At 39.8% G+C, this 23,019-nt stretch overlaps 1 protein-coding gene across 4 annotated transcripts in view; it reads left to right on the top strand.

Annotated features, from left to right (window-relative positions):
- ATM (ATM serine/threonine kinase) overlaps positions 1-23,019 on the top strand; it is a 57,420-nt gene that overhangs the window by 20,424 nt on the left and 13,977 nt on the right. For 3 of the 4 annotated variants that reach the window (XM_082220375.1, XM_082220376.1, XM_082220377.1), the window contains 25 exons: positions 787-862; positions 964-1,094; positions 1,974-2,094; positions 2,895-3,071; positions 4,144-4,304; positions 4,671-4,917; positions 6,072-6,190; positions 8,028-8,154; positions 8,579-8,778; positions 9,388-9,562; positions 11,423-11,587; positions 11,858-11,990; positions 12,811-12,900; positions 13,961-14,132; positions 14,231-14,372; positions 14,752-14,928; positions 15,164-15,341; positions 15,990-16,077; positions 17,254-17,409; positions 17,977-18,085; positions 18,920-19,008; positions 19,093-19,195; positions 19,504-19,652; positions 19,829-19,933; positions 22,660-22,779. In XM_082220375.1, coding sequence (XP_082076501.1) covers positions 787-862; positions 964-1,094; positions 1,974-2,094; positions 2,895-3,071; positions 4,144-4,304; positions 4,671-4,917; positions 6,072-6,190; positions 8,028-8,154; positions 8,579-8,778; positions 9,388-9,562; positions 11,423-11,587; positions 11,858-11,990; positions 12,811-12,900; positions 13,961-14,132; positions 14,231-14,372; positions 14,752-14,928; positions 15,164-15,341; positions 15,990-16,077; positions 17,254-17,409; positions 17,977-18,085; positions 18,920-19,008; positions 19,093-19,195; positions 19,504-19,652; positions 19,829-19,933; positions 22,660-22,779 — 3,510 coding nt within the window. Of the gene's footprint in view, positions 1-786; positions 863-963; positions 1,095-1,973; positions 2,095-2,894; positions 3,072-4,143; positions 4,305-4,670; positions 4,918-6,071; positions 6,191-8,027; positions 8,155-8,578; positions 8,779-9,387; positions 9,563-11,422; positions 11,588-11,857; positions 11,991-12,810; positions 12,901-13,960; positions 14,133-14,230; positions 14,373-14,751; positions 14,929-15,163; positions 15,342-15,989; positions 16,078-17,253; positions 17,410-17,976; positions 18,086-18,919; positions 19,009-19,092; positions 19,196-19,503; positions 19,653-19,828; positions 19,934-22,659; positions 22,780-23,019 lie in introns of those variants that run through there. The other variant, XR_014219060.1, reaches the window with a different exon arrangement.

The raw sequence follows: 23,019 nt of genomic DNA on the forward strand, positions 1-23,019 counted from the left end.
GCCAGCGTGACGAAGCTGCTCTGGCAAGCCGGCACCAGTGCAGCACACGGAAACGCCGTTTACCTTCCCGCTATAAAGCGGTACCTATTTATCTACTTGCACTTCGTGCTTTCGAACTGCTAGGTGGGCAGGAGCTGGGACCGAACGACGGGAGCTCACCCCGCCACGAGGATTCGAACCGCCGACCATACGATCGGCAAGTCCTAGGCACTGAGGTTTTACCCACAGCGCCACCCGTGACTGCTAGAGGGAGCTAAATACTATCCTTGGCATCAGCTCATATAGGCCCAAGAAATCCTGTTCATGGTAAGTATCAACGGTCTTATTGATTGAGCATACCCTTCCATATTTTTTATTATGTATGTATGTTATTTCTATATGAAATATTCGTGTTTGTTCTTTCAGTGCCTCCAATCTGGTTTCCAAGGATATGCTCTATTTTTTTAACTGTATTTATATTTATAAAATTTTATAACATTTCTCAAAGTATACTAGTCTTAAGTGCCCTCAGCGTAATGTGTATTAGTTGTGAATGGTGTAAGGAATGAATGTTTAGTTTAGACAAGAACACTTTGCTTCCAGGAAGGAAGCAGCAGGCAACATTAGCTTGATCAGAAAGTTGTTCATATTATCAGTTCTTGAACTCTGCATAAATTAAAAACTAGCCAAGAAGTTTTGAAGCATGGAAATAAATACTTTTTTTTTCTTTCTTATTCTGAGTGATCTGCCAAAAGTATTGACTTCTTTGCCTCTTTGAAATTTATCATAAAATATTGTTTGTTCCAGGCAATTAGCAAATAAAGGAAAATACACAGCTCCCGTAAGAATTGCCTTAGTGAATTGTATGAAAGCCTTACTTCAGGTAAGTCAGTGGCTAGAAATATTTAAACAAAAGGTTTTTGTTGGCTCTCCCAAGTTCCATAAAAATGTAGTGTTAACATTTTCTCTCTTTCCCCCCACCAGGTTGATCCTCATTCAAAGTGGGCCGTGCTTGATGTTAATGGTGAAGAACTCCCTGTGCGTGATGCTTTCCCCCACTTCCTCGCAGATAGCAGTTTTCAAGTTTGCATGATTGCAGCTAAATCAATAAGCAGGTATGCCTTTGTGGTTTAATTATTTGACATAAAGGTAGCATACAAAAATTCAGAATTGCTTAGCGTTTTTTCTTTACCATCTCCCAGAAAGACGTTCATGTAGAAGTTAAACAGTCTAAGCACCAGTTCAAAACCATGCTTGCTGTTTCTCATATATTTCTTTAGTTAGGGATATTCTCAAAGATTTATGGTAGGACTGGATATCCAGCTTCTACCTCTCTTCTGTCACAAGAGACTAGGGCCCTGCGGGATTTGACATCTTTCCGCAGGGCCTGCAAGACAGAGCTGCTCCACCAGGCCTTTGGTCAGAGCGCAGCCTGACTCCCTCCTTTGGCAATCTTTACAGAACTTAAGCTTAATGGTTGCCATCAACTGGATTTTAATTAATTTTTATAATGAAATGTTTTTAGAATGTTGCAATATTTTATTGTTGTTAGCCGCCCTGAGCCCGGCTTCGGCTGGGGTGGGCGGGATATAAATAAAATTTATTATATTTATTATTAATATTATTAATATTATTATTATTATTACTTTGTTGCTAACTGCAAGAGAAATAGATACTATTGACAAAATGCCAAATATCTAGTTCAGAAGTTTACAAGAAACCTTTAAAGAAAATGATGGGAGATGGCTCTTAAACAGCTGGACTATGAGGTGTATATCTTTGATGGAGGCCCCTTGCTTTTTCTTTTTGCTATGCAAACTCATTCCCTCTGGGAAGGGATTCAAAGTGACAATTGCTTAATCACAAACGTAGGGGGGCACCCCCAAGAACTACAGAAGGGTTCTCAAAATTAAATGCCTTTAAGGCTTTATTTTAGAAAACAGAGAATGTTGTAAATCATTCTAATTTTATTTTTCTCCCTGCTTGATCCTAAGTTTGTTTCAAGATGTGAAGCTGAGAGATTCAACTGGCTTACTGAATGCTCTTCCATTGAAGCTCCAGCAAAGGGCTTTTGAGAACTTGTATCTCACAGTTCAAGAAGGAACAAAGAAATTGGTAATACATTCCCCCCCCCCCAGCACACATACACATTTCCACTGTAACATTTTCTCTTACTCATTGGAAGTTGTTTTTGGGTGTCCTTTTTAACCATTTCCCCCCCAAATCCACTGAAGTTTAGTTGGATTTGCCTGTTTTTAAGTCTTTGCTTCTAATTAATCTTCCAACTAGGTAATACAATAAATTGAATATATTTCCATTCACTTACCAGGTGCACAGGCTACATAGTGACTTAAATGAAGTTGTTTCATTAGTTGTGCTGTTACTGGAAAAGAGCTATCATGTTTAAGAGTAATGCTAAGGATTATTATTATTATTATTATTAATATCATTAGTCTACTTTGTGTTAAACATTTCAGATTTGTTGTGCTGAACCCCTCTTGTACATTTTTTCTTTGATTAAATGTTCCTTTTCGCTGTGGCCTTTAATTTCATCAGATAAACTATTGTATTTATCTCTACAATTTTAACACAGCTTCACTCTGCAAGCTTTCCTGGAATAGGGGTCTTGAGTGTTTGTTTCACTCAAAAACAATGGTGCTCTTATCTCATTTAATTGGTATGTGTGGGTTAAGCGTAAGGGGAAAATCATGCTTAGGTTTTGCATGAGGCCTGTAAACTTCCAGTAGGAAAACATAAAAATGATTGCTGCAAAGTAGACCTATTGGATTATTTCTGACATCTCAACTTCAGGATCGTATTTTAATAAAATATAAATGGTTGAGGGAATTTTTAAATTATATCTATCACTTAAATATATTAAAAGTTCGTCTTCATTCAGTGTTTTCTTCTTACAGGCACATGGCTCTGTGAACCAAGAGAATCTTCCTGATGAAGAGTATAATAGAAAATCAGTTCTTCTTATGTTAATAACGATGATTTTACGCTGCAGTCCTGTGTGTGAAAAGCAGGCACTGTTTGCAGTTTTCCAGTGTGTAAAAGAGAATGGATTAGAGCCTCACCTTGTAAGGAAGGTATGGGAAAGCACACAGTTAAAAACTCTAAATGAACGTGCAGGGCTTAAAAAAACCTTCAAACACTTTTCAAAGAATTTCCGTATTACTTAGATTTGAACCCATAAAAATGTCCATGGTTTTGTGGTTCTGTATAAAATGGTTGTACTAAATAGGTCTGAGCCACTACTCGTTTTTCTCCATAGTGTTAATTCCTGGTAGGAGCTTTAGTTCAGTGTTTCCCAACCGGTGTTCCGCGGCACACGAGTGTGCCGTGAAACGTTGCCTCGTGTGCCGCGAGATGCCTGGAGGGAGGCGGGCGAGTCGGGCGGCGAGAGGCGGGGCGGCGGCGGCGAGGAGAGGCCGCGCCTCCTGCTGCTGCCTGGCGCTCCTCCTCGCAGCCGGCAGCGCTGCCTGGGCGCCTCCGCGCGACTCTGCCTCGCTGGGTTTGGTCTCCCAGCAGAGACGGGTCACACGCGCACCTCCCTCCCTCCCTCAGCCTGTGCGGAGGGAGAGCCAGAGAGAGGCATCGCTCCTGCGCGGCGGGAGAGGGAGCAGCCGGAGCGATGCCCCAAACGAAGGCATGGGACCGGAGGGGAAATCCTCTCCGAGGAGGATTGAGCGCAGCTGAGAGAAGCCTTTCGAGGAGCTGCCGTGTCCCCTGGAAACCCCCTTCCCAGCTCTGCCTGCCTGCCTGCCCAAAGCTTGGAGGTTCCCCGGCAAGGGGGAGGGAAAAAACTTTCACTTTTGTGCGTCCCTCCCGGCGTGACGCTGCGCGCTGACGTCACGGGGCGGGGCTTTAATGGTGGTGTGCCGCGAGATTTTTTTTCAGTAAACAGGTGTGCCGTTGCCCAAAAACGTTTGGGAAACACTGCTTTAGTTCATAGACACTGCCGTCAATCGCACATCAATAGTTAATGGTTTACTGTGATCACATCTTTTACTCTTTCCTCCTACTTTGTGGAGGAAACAAACCACATTCCTTGGCTTAGCATTACACCCAAATTAGGGATATGTGAACGAAGCCACTATGAGTTGTTATAGTTACTACCAGTGGTGGTCTCATTTGGAATTGCCCTTTTTTTGAATGTAGGTATTGGAAAGAATTCCTGGTACTCTTGGATACAGAAGTGTGGAAGATTTCATGAATACACACTTAGATTATCTTGTTCACCAATGGCTGAACTGCAGCTACAGCCTTTCGGATTTTCCATATATATTATTGAATTACCGTACTTTGGATGAGTTCTACAGGTATGCTTCTAAATTACATTTGTGTGATTCCCCCACTATTTATCTGGAAACACTCAAAATATTTAGTAGCGATATGCCAGGTGCCACATTTTGTGTTTTATTGGTTGAAGCAGCATATTCTCAGAAAGATCCATAGTTTTTGAGTTACAATACCAATATTTTGGAATAGCCTTCATACATTAAACTGCTCTTGCTGCAAATAACTGGTCAGTAGCTAATTAGAAATAGGTGATCAAATGAACTTTTCAAGAATAATTTGTCATAAGAATGCAGGTGCTGGATTCTGCTGTAGCTTGCACTGTATACTTGAAGTGTAATTTCCCCCTCAATTGTTTTGCCGTAATTAAAGAAAATCCTTAATTTTAGATCCTGCTACAAAGTTTTGATTCCACAACTGGTTGTTAAGCAACAGTTTGAAGAGGTTACATCCATTGCTAACAAGATTGAAAGAGGGACGCAACAGCTCTTGGCACATTGTTTCCCCAAAATACTTGCCAACATCCTCCCTTATTTTGCCTATGAAAATCATGAAGATGGTGAGTTTGCGCAAAAGGAAAAGACAGCTCATGAAGTCTATGAGAGGCTGAAAGATGACAACTTGTTAGGAAAACAGGTACTTTTTTATAAACTTGTTGGAATTCCTAGACGATTCTCCTAAAATGCTCTGTGTTCTGCTGTTTGGCTTAAGAGGCATACAGCGCTTACTGGGGTTTGTGTCCCTTCCCATTGCACAGAAGCCAGTAAGCCTTTTGACTTAGCCCCTTCTTCCCGCTAGCTCTGCTAGCTCTTTTGTATTCACTTCCTACCTTGCAGAAGAGGAGAGCAGAAGATACATTCCTCTTCTCATTTTTCTGCTTCATAGCTCAGGCCTTCCTTCCCCAACTTAGTTTTTCTAACTCTTCCCCTCCCTCAATGCCTCTCCTCAATGGCTCCTTCAGGGAAACATGCTACCAACAAAGATGTAAAAGCATGTGAGACTGCTTAGAAGCCATGCAGCAGTGTGCTGTTCAGTAGCAAGCAACTCTGACTGGCTCTGAACCAACCTTTCACGAGCAGCCAAGAATACCCATCTTGGATTGCAGTAACGCTGCAGCTCTAAACCCTGTTAATCCTGGCCGTAGTTGAGATGAGGGCAGGCATATTCTCATACGGATTCCCTCCCCCCCCCCCCCAGTTTTAGATGGCTGAGGTCTGAATCACCCCACGGAGCTTAATTGATGTGCAACCCCTGTAAAATGGGAGAAAGCAACAAATGTGGTGCTGTCTGTAGGAACCAAAAGCAGTTTGCTGATTAGCCACCAGATGGTGCAGGAGAACAATCTAAGGGCAGCCTTTTTGAAAAGGAGGCGCTTAAAGATGTTTTTTTTTGGAATTTGGGATAAATGTTAATCTGTGCCATCCGCCCCCAATGGCAAAGTTGCCTTAAATGAACTTTCCTCCCAGCTTGTTTTAAGGATGCTTTGCTGGGGTAGGTTGTTGCTCTTGGGGAGAAATGGAAGGTGCCCCCTATTCATGCATCAGACAGAGTATTGCTTTAAAGAACCTCCTCCTTCATAGGAAGCAATTCATAAACAAAATAATAGTAATGAGGAGGAGGAGATCATATGCACGGTGGTGGGCAAGTAGGTAAGCTGTCCAGTTTTTGAGTTTAATACTTTTGAATATAACACAGCATGGAGACTGACAGGATGTGTAATAACCAGCCTTGTATTGTATTTCACATTTAAAATAAAACTAAACCTGTGTTGTTTTGTTTTGTTTTTACAGCTGATTGACAATTTATTTCATAGTAATTTACCAGAGATTGTAGTGGAGGTATTGATGACACTGCATGAGTCAGTCGGTATCGCAGCACAAGAAGATTCTGTTCTAACAAGATTTACAGGGTACAGTTTCCCATCCTCTGCCAGTTATAACACGTTGGTTATTTAACCTTTGTAAGCAAATATTTAAGAAACGGGGATGGTATGTAGTGGTTTGATGGTCTGACAAACTGTTTTCTATTTGAGAAAGTGGTGAGTCAGTAATAGTACCTTAAGAGCAGGAAAATCTGTTAATCGCATGAACCTACACATAGCATTAGGTCGTAAAATTCACTTGTAGTTCATGGGGATGCCCACCACTGAGAAAAGGTGATGGCTCAAAGAAGCAGAGGCTAGGCGCTCCTGGTTGCAAGGCAACTTGGAAGGAGACCAGGGTGTGGGTTCAGAACCATGGATAGTGCTCCTGTAGGTGAATCCAAACATTCAAGTTGTTTCAGTGCAGAGCAACTGGATGCCCACCCACTTAGTGCTGGCTGATTGAATGGCTGGTGCCTTCCACTGTAGCTCCTTCAGAGTAATTGGGTTTCCAGCTGTGGGGATCTCTGTTGATCACCCAAGGATTTTGTTGGATCAGCCATAAGAATCCAGTGGCAGAGGTCTCTCATTGGGGGAATCCGGGTAGCCTCCTGTGTCTACAGACTCACAAGGGAAGAACCAGAGAGTAGAGAACTGCAGGTGCCGGAGGACTCTGCCTCTAAGGAGCCTGGGTGCAGGGTCATGGTGTGACCTTTATCTTTTTGATATTTGTATGTACACGGAAAGAAATTATGTTAGTGCTCTTGTCGCAACTGCCCATTTCCCCCAAAGTAAGCCTTCCCTGTTGGGTATTAGGGTATCTCTGGGTAGGACTGTGTTCCTCCAACTGCTTGAAGGCAGGAACTGTTGATGCTGCAAAGGAAGTTGATGAATTTCTCTCTCTTGCAGTCTTTTTATTTCTTACCTTTACTTAAAGCAAACATTGCTCTCCAATTGTGATCCTACTTTGCAACTTTTGAGGTCTGTTCACCAGTGACAAAATGCACCATGTGATTGCACAATAGTTTGTGGTCTATCAATGTATAATGTCTTGCTTATAGATATTTCTATGGGTGTTAGCACAGTATGATTCTTCAGTTCCTTTTCTCTAGTTCACTGTGTATAGAAATATATTCATGCACACATTGCAGCATGTGGACACAGAAAGGCAAGCAGTCATATTTCCCCAGTGTGCGCTTGGTGTACACACTCATATGTTTGAAATTAAACTGGAGTCTGTCTTTATACTTTCAGCTCAGTGGTGAGTCAGCAAATTGTCCCTAGATAATAAACTGTTATCCAGATTAGATCAGCAGTAGAGAGAGAGAAAAAGAGAGGAGATATAGAAATGTTGTTGTTGTTGTTTAGCCATTTAGTCGTGTCTGACTCTTCGTGACCCCATGGACCAGAGCACGCCAGGCACTCCTGTCTTCCACTGCCTCCCACAGTTTGGTCAAACTCATGCTGGTAGCTTCGACAACACTGTCCAACCATCTCGTCCTCTGTCGTCCCCTTCTCCTTGTGCCCTCCATCTTTCCCAACATCAGGGTCTTTTCCAGGGAGTCTTCTCTTCTCATGAGGTGGCCAAAATATTGGAGTCTCAGATATAGAATATATCTGAATATAGAATATAAGATATAGAATAGGTAATATTAAAACACCTGTTTAAATACAGCATTTGTCTTTTAAAAGAGGCCCCGTGGAACATGTGTACTCTCTATCCACAGGGCCTCTTTTAAAGGACTCACCCTGTATAAGTTAGTTTGTTTCCTCCCAGCTGAGAAATGAATCAGTATTTCAGTCCAATCTGTTCATATTTCTTTTCACAGAAGATTTTTGTTTGGGGACTCATCAAGGCTTTGAAAGGTTTGCATTTTTTTTCCAGGGATCTGGATCCCACTCCTAATCCTCCTCATTTTCCATCACGTGTCATCAAAGCAACATTGGATTACATCAGCAGTTGTCATAAAACAAAATCAAAAGGTCTTGTAGCAATTCTTTCCAAGCACCCTGTAAGTAACTGATTTCAGTTTTGTGACACACATTGTGACCTACATGCAGGTGCTGCTTAAAGAAGAACTACTGGTCTTACCTGAATAGTAGATTTATTAGTCCAACTTCATCGTCCACTGTAATAAATCTGCAATAACCTGTTTGCTCCTTCCTCTTCTGTAATGCCAGCTAGTTTACCCTAATGTCACAATATGGCTCATTTCCTTGTCTCCCTCAAATGTTCACCTGTAATGTCAGGTGGTGGGGAAATGCATGCCATCATGACTTCAGGACAGGGATAAGATGTTGGGGGCAAGGGAGGGAAGGGTAGAATTAGATAGCTGGCTGTCATTTTTCTTTTTAATCATCAGATCTAATTCCAGACAATGTAAAACAGAAAATCCCCAGAGATTACTATCTAATGTTCTATCTTTTTTTCTGCAGGAGTCATTCCAAAAAATCTTATTTGCCATATGTAAGCAAGCATCTGAAACAAATAATATATACAAAAGACATAGAATTATTATGATATATCATTTTTTTGTTCAATTATTACTGGAAAAAATAAAGGATGGTTTAGGAGGAGCATGGGCTTTTGTACTCCGGGATGTGATTTATACTACGATTTACCACATCAGCAACAGGTATGAGTATCATGTACTATTATTATACACATGTCCAGTGTGAAAATACTTCAGTAACTGGGATTGGGCATCATAGCATTTATGGAGTTGCCTTACAATGGTACAGCCCACCTTGTCTATGGCTATCAGCTGTGACTGGTATTTAAAGAGGTCAAGCTCAGGCCTTACTATTCAAGATTCCTATAAATGGAGATTGAACCTTGTCCAATACCAGTAAGTCCAATACCAGTAAACCATGAGCTTGATTGGTGGTTTAAAGTATTAAGCTTTCAAAGACCTTCAATGATACTGTGAGGGACTTTGTCAAAAGCCTTAGTGAAATCAAGATACACTGGATGCATGATATTCTTGTGGAGAATGTGGGTTGGATGAGGTAACTGTTAGGTGGATTTGTAGCTGGTTGACTGAGCGGACTCAAAGAGTCCTCATCATTCTGGGAGAAAGTGGCATTGCTTTCATTTGAGGGAGAGGGAAGACAGGGGAGCATAGGACACTTTCTCCTGTTGTAAAAATCATTTGTACATCACCACCTTGTCTGGATATACTGTGTTGATTAAAGTGCGTATTGTAGCTCCCCTAAGCTGCTTCATTTTTTAAAATGTGTTTTAGGCCTGTTCCTCTCAAAGGGATATCCCTCCGGAGCTTCTTGCTATGTTGTGACCTTCTCAGCCGTGTTTGCCATACAGCAGTAATATATTGTGGAGATGCCCTAGGGAGTCACCTCCATGTTGTTGTGGGGACACTGATTCCCATAGTTGGAGAACAACCTGAAACCCAAGAAGAAGTAAGTTTTAATCAGCTGCACTTGCTAGGCATTTTATGTTTGCTTGATTTAGGTTTACTTGGGTCAGTTTAGAATATGTGTACTCCGCCTTTCCACCTGAGAACACTTAACGAAGCAACCAATATAAATGCAAAAATCAATTAGTAACAGTTTTAAAAGGCAATTACTGTAAACCCACAACTTATTCAGGGGTTATGTTCCAAGGATAGTGCATGGAACAAAAACCGTGTATAGTCAAAACAACGTAGGGAGCAATAGCAGGTGGGATTGCTGAAGTTTTTTTCCCCTGGATGCCCGCCCTTTTTACCTCTTTAAAAAAATCCCAAGCACCTAAAGCTGAATACACACGTTAAATGTGTGTAAGTTGCAGGATTACTGTAATAAGGTATGCACAAGAGTATTTTTAAAGCCCCAGGCAATATTCCAAACTTCTGAGATCCCCTCAATCTCAAAATCTTCAGGTTTAGTAGCTGCTGTTTTAAGAAGCACACAACTAATTGCACAGTTTTTTGAATCCTATTGCCATTACATGTGTATGCCCACAAATTTTGGTCACCAGTTATCTTCCTCACTCCTCTGCAAGGAGTAAGATCTTCTCCTTGACCTGTGCTGCATCTCAGACACTCAGTGTGAGATCAGGGATGAATTCCTGTTTCTTCCCCAAGCTTAACTAAATGTCTGCCTTAAATTGCCTTAAATGTCTACTTAATTGGTAGGAAAGTTGAACAACTTAACTATCTGCATTATTTAAATGCTTCTTTTTTTCTTTTTAGGCGAATATGGATAATTATGCTCAAAATGCTTGCCAGTGAAGAAGTAAATTATACAATCAGGGCTCTATGCTTGCTCATCTTAATTATGAGTCTTAGCGTGTCTGTGTCATTAAATCTGTGAGCTGTGGGCTGCAGTATTTGCATTTAGATATATTTAAAGGCAAGAACTGATATGTGTTACGCTAATCTACTGCATATAATTATATTACTAATGTTATAAAATTCTGTTAAATAGTTTTGCTATTTTTTTGCAGCCAGCTGATATATTTAAATGTAAAAGCTGCAGGCTGTGAAAGGCCGTATGTAGTACGTAGAGGAATTTGTGATGTCAGAATAGTTCGTTTGCAGTCAGTCTGAGAAGGTCCATACATAACCTTTGTCACTAACATCTACATTTAAAAAAGTAAAGTAGGAGTGGTCAGGCAACATGCACTAGCATTCTGTTCGTTTCCTTTAAATCACAGTAAGCCAGCAGCCCTGTCTTATTGTGATGTGCACATGTGGCCACTGTGGATATTTAGATGCTACTTCTGCCTTTCCGCTTTATGCACCGTGAAATCAAAAGCAGGCCTTGGGCTCGTGCACATCATCTTCACTCTTTCCTCTTGTTCTGCTCACAGCATATTGAAATGCACATGTGAACTGAGGAATTAACAGCACAGTCCTTGGTATGGTTGCTCAGAAGTAAGTCCCATTGTCTTCAGTGGGCCTTATTGCCTAATAAACCAGGTTAGGATTATAGTTTAAATGTAGGGTCTTCCCTGACATTGGCTATTGAGCCTGATAAACAGGCTCAGCGTCAAAGGAGTGGATGGAAGTGGGAAGTATTTTGCATTCAAATAAGTGCAGGATCTTCTGTTTGGGTATGGGTTTCTGTGCAGTAAGAAAAGAAAATGCACAAGCCTCTGGCCTGCTCCCAGTCTCACCATGCCTAGAGGTAGCATTGAGGGAAGTAACTGCTGAGCAGCTAGTCTGAAGACTGTGGATCAGAGTATTGTGATTGCTGTTTTTCCATGCAAAAACTTGAAGACTTTCTAGAGTGGTTTCATTACTTTGTTCCTCCACTTTTGTTTTCCTTTTCGTTTAGGTCTTGGGCTTATTGAGATACCTAGTGATAGATAACAAAGACAATGAAAACCTATACCAGGCAATCAAACATCTGGATCCTTTTCCGGATCACCCTGCTTTTAAAGACCTGCGTGCTATTCAGCAAAAAATAAAATACAGTAATGGTGGATTTTCTCTCCTGGAGGTAATGCAATCAGTTTTCAAGCCTTTGAAATCATAGTGGGTTAGGTCTTCCTATTCATAATCTACTCATGAGTAAGTCTCATTGATCTTAGTGATGTTAATTTCCCAATAAGAATTGACACATTACTCAGCCATTCAGAGTCTCTACATTTTTTTTAAGATAATGAACATGTATAACTCCTTTTGATTATATCTAATTGTAGAGCTTTATGAAAAACAGTACCTAATAATTGTGTGTATCCTTACTATAAAATCTGTGTGTTGTTTGCAGGAAATTAACCATTTTCTGTCCATAAATACCTCTGATTCGCTACTGTTAACGAGACTTGAAGGTTTAAATGATTTGCGTAAACGACTTAAGGAGCATAAAGAACAAATGAAGGACCTTATGAAAGAATTTCACGGTATGGGTTTGAGACTGCTTTTTAAATTCCTGGGAGTACTGCATATTGCGGGGGGGATGACTAACCTGAGGGCAGCATGGATGCATGATCAACCCTAATACGAACTAAACCAGATACGAGGAAAGTTTCTGTTTTGTATACAATGCAATAAGCAAAAATAAATATCAGTTGAAGAATTAGGGAGAAACTGTTTCTAATCTAGAGGATGATGAGGAAGGCACTAGGCAAAACATAACATTGAGAATGCATTTCGTAATGGGTACCACAATTTAAAAAGTGCTGTCCTTTTTTAGTTTGTTCACAACACACTTCAGAAAATAGCATTGGAGAAAGCAAAGATAGAAATAAATCTGCCCTGGCCAATCTCCTTACTTTCTAGAGCCTCCCTTCCTCTTTCACTGATGAATTGCCTTGTGTCATTGGGGATAGTGTTGGCGTATCATACTAAAGACTAATTAATATGATGTTTGAAATGCAGTTCGGCAAGTCCTGTGAGTTTCTGTAAATATAATTTCATTTACCTTTTAACAGGTTCTGTGTATTTCAAAGCACTGGCATTTAAGAAGAATTTTTAAAATTTGTTTGGTTACAACTTTCCACACATGGTTGTTATGGATATTGTGGGGTAGTTGGTTTTTTTTTTCTTCAAATGAAAAATGTTTAAATTAATAGCATTTGTAAATCTTACATGTGTAATCTGTATATTTAATGTCTGTTTTTAATTGTATAATTTTAATTGTATATTTAATTTTATTGGTCTGTGACCATAATAATTCATTCACTTAATATTGCTTTTAATGCTTTTTACACCCAACTGTAGAAAACCCAAAGGACTGTATAATGGTGAAGCTGATAGCGTGTTTCTTACAACTTTCAAAAACAGCTGTTAATTCTACCAATAGAGCCTTGGGTAAGAAATTTAGCTATTCAGATGAGTAGAGTTCTTTTGAAGAGAATTAGTAAAAATTAGATTATGTTGCAAATACATACAACATTTAATATTTTTATACCAGTAAATAACTTCAGAGAAATTTTGACTGGAATGTTGAAAGATGGGACCTAGAAACCTGATATTGCGCTGTTAGCTTTTTAAAAAAGGACTCTTTACTAAATAGTTACTTTTATTAAAGCTTGAAAAACAAGATTTAGTTAATAATACTTCATCTTTGCATTACTTCCTTTGTCTCCTGTAAAAAGTATCTGCTTTCCTAAATTGCTAAATAATCCTTGCCATCTGAGTATTTCTAAAACTGGAATGTATTGGTTTTTCAAAATGTTTTCTCAAAATAGTACTGGTGCTGGTTCTCAAAGCTCAATAAGCCCCTCACAGTATAACAGCACCAATTGAAATTCTGAGTGCAAAGAAATTTGGGGGGGAGAACTCCCTCCCTTTTTTTCATCCTTTCTCTTGTCTTGTAAGCTATTGCTGCTATTAACCAATAAGAATTCAGGGAACATATGTGATGGAAACAGTTTTCCCTGCCCTGTGTATACACACTGGTGCTATCACTGCAATCCTTAGGCCTAGCCCTTGAATTCTATACAAAATAGAACCCCTGTAGTGGAAATTACAGAGAAAACGCAACATATTAAAACAGTAGAATACTACCTTTTATATTTTCATGTTGAAGGGGCAGCTGTCCAGTTGTAGTACATATATCTTGTACATAAATATGAAAAGCACCAGTGAAATATGAAAAGCACCAGTGAAATATGAAAAGCATCGTATGAATGTCTACATTCTAAGGCCTTTGGCTTAGAATCAGTTTGATTCCCTCCCCCTCTTTCTTTTTCCTTTCTCCTCCTGTGAAGAGGCTGCATCCTAATGTTTTTATGTTGTATCTTAATCTTTTAAATTGTATTTTAATCAACTTGTTTTTATTATTGGTTGTTAGCCACCCTGAGCCCGGTCTTGGCTGGGGAGGGTGGGGTATAAATAAAATTTATTAATATTATTATTACATTTGTAGATGCAGTTGGAAGTTGTTTGGGAGAAATTGGTCCTATCAATTTTTCCACCACAGCGTTGCAGCACACTAAAAGTGCTTCATCCTCAAGTGCGGTTGATCTGTTTGAAGACCGAGAACTTCAATGGGTCTTCATAATGTTAACTCTCATAAATAATACTTTAATAGATCAATGGTAAGTATACAGGAGAAAATTTAACATGGTGTGTAAATGTTGCCTTTAAATAAATCTGAGATGACAATATCCAATTTCTAAAGAGTTACTTTTTTCAGTATTGACGTTCGATCTGCTGCTGTTGCATGTTTGAAAAACATTCTAGCCACTGAAACTGGACATCGATTTTGGGATATTTACAAAACCGAGACCGATCCCATGCTGGTATACCTTCATCCTTTCAGGGTGTCTAAGAAAAAGGTACTGTGTTTTGGACTGTATTATAAAACTAGAAAAAGGTATTGTGCTTTGGACTGTATTATAAAACTAGATGCAGAACCCTAACTCTCCTGTCTTAATTGATAAGACTATCTTGGACCAGTAGCTGCTCCCAGACATTTCCAGAGGCGTGTCCAAATATCTGAAGTAGTCTGAATCACTCCTGGATTTTCCAGAGCTTTTAAAATACAAGTCTCTTTGTCCCAGCGGTTCTGCATAGTGAGATAAAGGGATTGTGAGCTGCCTTAATAGAGGCTGGAGTTGGTGGTTCAGGAGAGAAGGCTGTGTAATGCTGCTTAAGGAATTTTAACAGACACTTCATTTCTTTTTTAAAACAACAACAACACAAAATGATATTTAGTTCTTGGAGGTGCCCGAACAAGCAAGAGACCCTCTTTCCGAAGATCTGGATAATACAAACCTGTGGATTCCTCAAGGTGAAAGCCATGATGTTTGGATTAAGACCTTGACTTGTGCCTTGTTGGATAGTGGAAGGATAAAAAGTGAACCCCTTCTTTTTCTGAAGCCACTGTGTAAGGTAAAATAAGTTTGTTGGTAGGATTACATTCTATTGCCCTGTCACCTTCCTATTTTAAAGTTTCATCTTACTACATATTTTTCTCTTTCCCCATGTCATTTAGGAGGTGTGTGAACTTTTTGAATGAACAATATATGGAATGCTTTGTTATAACTTAGTATAAGAGTAAAGGTGACTGCTAAAGGCAAACTGAAACTAATAATGTGTTCAAGCAATTTCTTTCTTTGTGTTCTAGGTTCAAACTGCTTTTTGTCAGGCTGTCCTTCCATATTTGATTCATGACATCTTACTTCATGACTTAGATGAATCTGCGCAGTCTCTTTTATCAACACACATTCAGATGTTTTTTACCACCTGTTGCAAATATGCATTATCTCCCAGTAGGCCATCTACACCTGCAAATTCAGATCCAGGTAACGCCATAAAGCTTTTCCTGTGCCTCAACCAAGATATTATGCATGTAAGGGTGAGCTTAGGTGGGATTTGAGCAGGCAAAATTGCTGCTCCATTTAAAGCATTTCCCCCCATTCTTAAAAATAAAGACTAATAATTGAAAGAAATGGCATGCAAGATATTGAGAAAGAGGATGGGGGAAAACCCAACTCAAGCATTGGTTCTTAGTTGTAGGGCTCTGGTAATGATCAGCTAGAATGGAAAGAGTTTTAAGACGAGGAAGAGCGAAATGTTGCTAGTTTGTCAGCTGAGCCAACGGAGAACTAACATTGTTAAGAAATAACAGAAGAGTCAAAGCTATTTCTTTTTGTTAAATAGCAGAGACAGCATAGTTTAATAGATGGTTCAGACTCCTGCTTTGCTATAAACCACTTTCTTAATAGCTGTGGGGGTACTTCTGTATTTCACACACCATTTTCTCATTTAAAATATATGTATTCGTGACTTACCAGAGGAGTTACTTATCAGGGTGATTCAAAAGAACATTGAAAACTTAAGCATAACATCCCTTACTATTTTGGTTTTCGTTGTTATTAACTTACCTAATTCAGAGTTGTTATTGTACATCAGATCAGTAGCCTTCTGACTAAAGTTTTTCCCCAATGCAGATTCACAAACCGTGGTTCATGGAAGTTTGGATAAAATATCTCGACGGACAATGCTCGCTGTTGTTGACTTCTTAAGACGGCAAAAGAGGTGGATGAAGTTGCTGTGTTAGCCTTTATGTTATTATACTTTAATTTTACAACAGAGGTCTATTTAGACATTGAAGGGAGGGCTCTCAGATTTCTTTGTTATTTTTGCATTCACAATGATTTGTGCTCATGATGATATGGGGTGGTTACACATGTTGCCTCTTTCAATACTGTTTGTGCCTTCAAACATTTGGGGGCAGTGGCACTGTTTCATTTCCAAACAGTAAATGTCCTGTAGCATACTACACATGTTCTGTGTTGTCTTTTTTTGTCCCCTTTTTGTCACAAGAGTTCCCCTCCAAATGGCAATAATGCCATAACTCTAGGTTACCCTTTTAGAGCAACTAATAAAGCAGAATAGGGACGCGGGTGGCGCTGTGGGCTAAAGCCTCAGCGCCTAGGGCTTGCCGATCGAAAGGTCGGCGGTTCGAATCCCCGCGGCGGGGTGCGCTCCCGCTGCTCGGTCCCAGCGCCTGCCAACCTAGCAGTTCCAAAGCACCCCCGGGGGCAAGTAGATAAATAGGTACCGCTTACCAGCGGGAAGGTAAACGGCGTTTCCGTGTGCGGCTCTGGCTCGCCAGAGCAGGGATGTCACGCTGGCCACGTGACCCGGAAGTGTCTGCGGACAGCGCTGGCCCCCGGCCAATAGATGTGAGATGGGCGCACAAACCCCAGAGTCTGTCAAGACTGGCCCGTTCGGGCAGGGGTACCTTTACCTTTAATAAAGCAGAATATTGTGTGGATGGTCCATTCTAAACCCACCACTAATGCATAATTTTTGTGTCAATGACCTGTTGCAAAGTATACCTGCAAAAAAACCAAACCCCACCAGTTTTACCAAAGGACCTGGGCCCTTCCAGTCAATTGCATTTAGAAGACCTGTTATATATTGTTATATATTTAGAAGACCTGTTTCAATTGTCAATAACAAAACAGCCATTGAAAGTGGCTTTGTATTTAGCCCAGAATTGTGTTTGTTGATTAAGTTGAAGCAACTTCTAAAATCTTTCTAAGGATGTCAAATAATTCTATGTTATTTTTTAAAGCAATGACTGTTATAGTCCTGACAAAATAATAATGGGGAATAGGTTATAGATTTATAGAACATGTGCTGCTTTCAATTTAAAGCCGTTTTATAAAGTGAGATGAATGCACTTGTGCTTAATATTTTGTTCAGGAGTCCTTCAAGTACAGTCTTCAGTGACAGCTTTTGGCTGGAACTTGACTACCTTCAGGTTGCCATGGCAGCTCAGTCTTGTGCTGCTCACTTCACAGCTTTGCTCTACACAGAAATCTATGCAGACAAGATAAATTCAGACAAACAGCAAGCAAGGTACTAGTGTTAAATACAGCCTATTCTCATTTATGTTAAACTAAAATACATTGATATACGTGCGTGTGGGATGAGTCTGATTCAAAGGATTCTCCTCTTGGATAAATTGCACTGGTTATTTTGTTTCAGCATGAGTTCCTCATGCTAAAAATCAATACTGCTTTCAAACAAAATCCATTAACTTCCACCAATCAGATGGTTTTGTCCCATTGGCTTCAGTAAATTCCATCCCTGCCTTAATGTAGAGACTATCTCAGTGGCAAGTGGCAGTGTGCCATGTCTTGGTTTGTTGAAATTCTGTGGGTTTTGTAGTTTAAATAAAATGAAAACAACACAGTTTTGTTAAGGGGAGACCTTTGTTGCCTCCCAAAGCACCTACTTATAATTATCCAATTTTCCATTTAAGGAGTTGATTGAACAGGTCTGACCAAGGAAATGGACTCAGCTTAGTTAAGTAACAGAGTATCTCTAGGACCTATTCACGGCTTAGATTTACTGGTATATCTAGTCATTTTAAAAGAATTCATATCCAACTTGAAGACCAATTTTTAAACTTGTTTTCTGCAGGTCTACTTTCAAAGCAGCTAAGCAGCTAATATTTGAGGAAGGAAGTCAGAATTTAACACTAACTTCTTTGAGCAAGAAGAGCAAAGAGGAAACTGGAATAAGTTTGCAGGTATGGTACATCTTGTTTTTCAGAATATTTCAACTAGTTCTCTCATAGATAGGTTTCTAAGACTTCTAACAAGCAAGTTATGGTTACCAGGCGACTTGACAATTGTGTGGCCCCACTAGCCTCCATAAACTATACTGTTGACTTAAAATACTGTGTCGACTTCTATTTGAAAGCACGGTGTTGGGCTGCATTGCCATTCGCTTCACAGATAATTGCTTTTTCTGGGATGGGAGCTGAGGCTGTATTTTAACTTTCAGCTTCATGTATGATGCAGCTTGCTTTTGGCCTTATTTATCCAGTATGATAGTAAAATACAACTAGGATCCAAAAGGGTATTTAGGTGCTCTCAGTGAAATTTTGGGCTTTAGTTACTTGAGCAGCAGGCCCAAGCTGCTTTTGATTCTTAGACTGGTGTGTGGTTGTGGGTCCAGGATGAATTGGGAGACACAGCCCATCCGTGGATGTCTCACTAAGGCAGCCTAGAAGGTCCATTCATGGTAAATGAACCAATGTTCCAATACCCATCCGTTTCAAAAGTAAATTGCTATGTGTCATGTGTTGCTGCTATTCAATAGATATGAGCCTTCTGAGTTTCATGGTTCTCTAGCTCCTGGCCTCTATGTATTTTGTGTAAAGGAAAACATATTAATGTCTCTGAGCGTAGCCCACAGGGCTTTCTGTTTGGATGTGGGAGGTCTATCAAAGTGTGCTAAAAGTTTATAACAGAGGCAAAGACAAGTATTGGTCACATGTAACATATTCCATAGAAGATTGCAATATTTTTTGTTCTGTAAGATGGAAGAATGTCAAGTAACTATTTTCACTTGTACCTAGGACCTTCTCATGGAAATATACAAAAGCATAGGAGAACCCGATAGTCTCTATGGCTGTGGTGGTGGAAGAATGCTGCAGCCTTTAACTAGGTAATAATTTTATTGGGGAAATTAGCAATTTTAACTGAAGGCAAAGTGTTATCAGTTTTAATATTATTCTCTTATCCGTGATAGGATAAGAACATATGAGCATGAAGCAAGATGGGAGAAGGCCCTAGTAACCTATGACCTTGAAACGACTCTTCCACCATCAACTCGGCAGGCAGGAATAATAGAGGTAATTTTTAAAGCAATGCATATCTCCCCCCCTTTCCCCCCCTAAATGCTCACATTCACAGGGGTAGTCAGTATGGTCCCCCCAGATGTTAGATGACAATGTCCATAATTTTGACTGTAACAGTTTAATTCTGTAAAAAAAAAAAAATAATACTATGCTTTGACCTTGAACATGGTAGCCTGAAGTGCTACTAGGACTAGAAGTAAGTGGGACTTGGGTGTAGTAAAAATGCTTCACTTCCAGTGCTGGAAAGCATTTTCAGAAATCTGATCATTTTCATTTTAACTTTTTATCTCACTGATCGGCAGGCCTTGCAGAATTTTGGGCTGTGTGACACACTCTCCATCTACCTTAAAGGACTGGAACAAGAGAACAAAGAATGTTCTATGGAATTGCAAGAGATTCGTTATCAGGCAGCTTGGAGGAACATGCAGTGGGATCAAATCTCTTCCGTCAAGTAATGCAAACTATCACTTTTCAGATGTAATATTTTTAAATGTTTGTCCCTTACCTAAAACTGCTACGAAGGGAGCCTTAGTAGCAGTTGATAAGCTGATAAAGGATTACTGTTATAAAGGACAGTTTAATAAAATGTTTGCATTCAAATAGAAATTTTGTTAATTCTCTTTTAAGAGATGAAATTGGAGGACAAGGCTACCATGAATCATTGTATGATGCTCTACAGTGTTTAAGGGACAATGAATTCTCTACTTTTTACGAAAGACTGAAGTGTGCCAGGTAAGTAGCAAGCTTTGCATACAGGTGTCTGTGTATGTTATTAACAACAACAAAATGCCAATAAACTGTAGCTTTCCTAACACATTGCAGTTTATGTTATAAGAGATGTATACATCAGTGCTTCATTTGTGTAAAATGTATGCAGCTTCCATGGATTTTAATGCAATTTATGTAAGGCATAACATAGCAATTTGATACTTTTGAAAGAAGTGCATTTTGGCGACTTCCGGGGAGGTGCCTCCGGTAATGGCGGAATTCCTCTGACTGGGAGGAATCCGCTCTGTGGGAATCTGGGTCTAGCCGCGAAGGCGGAGACCCGTTAAAATCACAGGCGGGAGAAGCCTGTGAGCGTGGGATTCGGCGGGCACCTTTTGCACCTCCCCCACTCGCGGGGAACCCCGGTTTTTGGGGCTCCGGAGCGACGTGGGGTGAGCGGCGTGGTGCATCGAATCGTCTGCTTCTTCCACGGAGCGAAGCCGCATAGCTGTTGCCGGAGAGTGCTGACCTTTTCCTGTGGACAATTTGACTTTAAAGTAATTACCCGTGAGTAGAGCTGAAACGGAAGAATTGGATTTCTAAATATTTAATTTGGTACCGTAACGGGGAGGTTCAAAACAAGAAGTCCGCCTTCCCATTTTGTAAATAGACTGAGGCAATGAAGTTGCAAGCTGGAGTCCTGGAAAGTCTTTTGTAAAAGATTAAATTTCCATCAGTAAAGAACATTAAACCCCCTCTTGGAGGCAGGAGAAGAGAGGGGGAAGTTGCGGATTGAATATGCCTGTGGGAGAGAGTGAAGAGATTTAAAACACTGCCGCTCTGACCCTGGAAATGGGCTGCTAGCAGGACTGACGTCTTTTGGAATGTTCATTGACAGCGTTTAGAACGTTCATTGACAGCTAGTTAAACAAGAGAAATACATTGTTTCTACTGTCTCCAGCTGCTTTAAAAAGGAGTAAAAGTAACTGAAAATTGAAACTAATTTTGGATTGTTGAAAAGAGGATACTATTGACTATTACAAATAGAAACTGTTTCCCCCTAGTGGAAGCCTTTGAAACTGGTTGTTTTACAAGAGCTGGGCTAGGGGAATTTCCAGCTGCAAGTTAAAAACCATGAGACTCTGGGACTGACCTTGAATCTTTTAAGTGTTATGGTAAATGGAAGAGGAAAAACAGACCAGTCAACTGCTGACAAAACATTAAGGTCTGGGAGGACTTGGCAACAATCCAGAAGAGGTACATCATCAGGCCCCCCTGCTTCTTCTGTTGCTGCCTTTGTACCAGTATATTTAAAACCAAGAGGAATGTCAACAAAAGAGGCTTTGGTGGCTGCATTATTGAAGATAAATGACTCATTGGATCAGCTTAACAGGAAAATGGACACGATAAATGCGAAAGTGGATGTTTCAATTACTAAAATTAACCTAAATACAGAAAGTATAAATAATACCAATACAGAAACCACCCAAAAATTGATACAGGAACCTACTCTGATACGGCAAACTGCGGAGGAAGCCAGGGAAAAAGCTGTTGTTGCTGAATGTAAAGTAACACAACTGGAGAGAAAGAGAAAGAGAGCACCAGCCCTACAGAGGCAATTGGATGAACATAAGTTGACGCTTGCTATGACTGAACTTAAAGAAAAACAGACGAATTTGAAGATTAGAGTTCACCTTTGATGGACATGCCCAAGGATTAAGACACTTTGGGAGATGATTCATAACGAAATGAAAAAGGTATTTAAATATACCCTTTTGAAGAAACCAGAGGCCTTTCTCCTGGGCATGGTCGGCCAATTGGTGTTAAAGAAGGATAGAACTTTTGTCACGTATGCAACAATAGCAGCAAGAATACTCATTGTGAAGTACTGGAAGACACAAGATTTATCTATTCAGGAAGAATGGCAGATGAAGTTGATGGACTATATGGAATTGGCGGAAACGACTGGCAGAAATCCGAGACCAGGGAGAAGAGTCGGTGGAAGAAGACTGGAAAAAGTTTAAGACTATTTATAGAAATACTGTAAAAATAATGAATGTAAGAAAAATGTTGGAATGAAGTTATATGGCTCTAGTAGAAATGCTATAAGGAATTAAGTATAAATAGATTAATAGAGTATTAAAGGGAAAAATAAGGTTAGAATATGTTAAGATAATTATAGGATAGAAAACAGAGGAAGATGGAAAGGAATTGCTGAAACAATTAACAGAAGTGGAATACAAAAAGGGAGGTGTGAGGAGGTCGTGGAAATAAGGGAATGAAAGATAAGATATTGAAATTGTTTTGTGTTTTAAATGGTTTGTGTCTTATTTTGTTATGCTTTTTTTCTTTGTTTTTTCTGTTTTGTTGTGTTTAAACGGTTGAAAATTAATAAATATTTTTTTTAAAAAATGAAAGAAGTGCATTTTGAAGATTAGAGATAAGGCTTAAGCAAATAAGAAGGTTGGATGCTGCAGAGAAGCTACTTGCCTTTTTACATGTAGTGTGATATGCCCCTTATTTTGTAGATCAGAAAATTCTCTTATCTTTTGATGGAGTCAAGACATTTTTTAATTGTGGGCATGTGTTACAGTCAGATTTATTTTCAGTTGAAGTTATATGTAATGTCTGTTTCTATTAAGTGCTGCTTGAAAAGATATCCTTTCTGACTTCTGCTCACTGTGTAGTGGGATTTGAAATTGCTTTGGCAGGTATCAGAAGTTACAATGATCTTTTTCTTATATTTGCAGAGTCAAGGAAGTAGAAGAGCTATCTAAAGGCAGCCTTGAGTCTGTATATTCATTGCTGCCTACACTCTGCAGACTGCAGACCATTGGAGAGTTGGAATGCATAGGACAACTTTTCTCTGGGTACTTTTCTTTTCCAACCAATGCTTTACTTTTTCCTTCCTTATGACCCTGGATGTATTTACACATTTCACCCATGGAAATTAATTTTTTCCTATGGGGTAATCAGAATCTGCATTCCTTCACTGCAAACCTAATTTGCATGCATAAAGTCCCAGCTTACATCCCTGGGATCTCCAGTTAGGGCTGGGAGAAACACCAGTGTGAAATCCCAAAAAGCCACTGCAAGCCAGTGTAGACAAT

The sequence above is a fragment of the Podarcis vaucheri genome (assembly GCF_965113315.1).
Source record: "Podarcis vaucheri genome assembly, chromosome: 4".
Lineage (NCBI taxonomy): Eukaryota > Metazoa > Chordata > Lepidosauria > Squamata > Lacertidae > Podarcis > Podarcis vaucheri.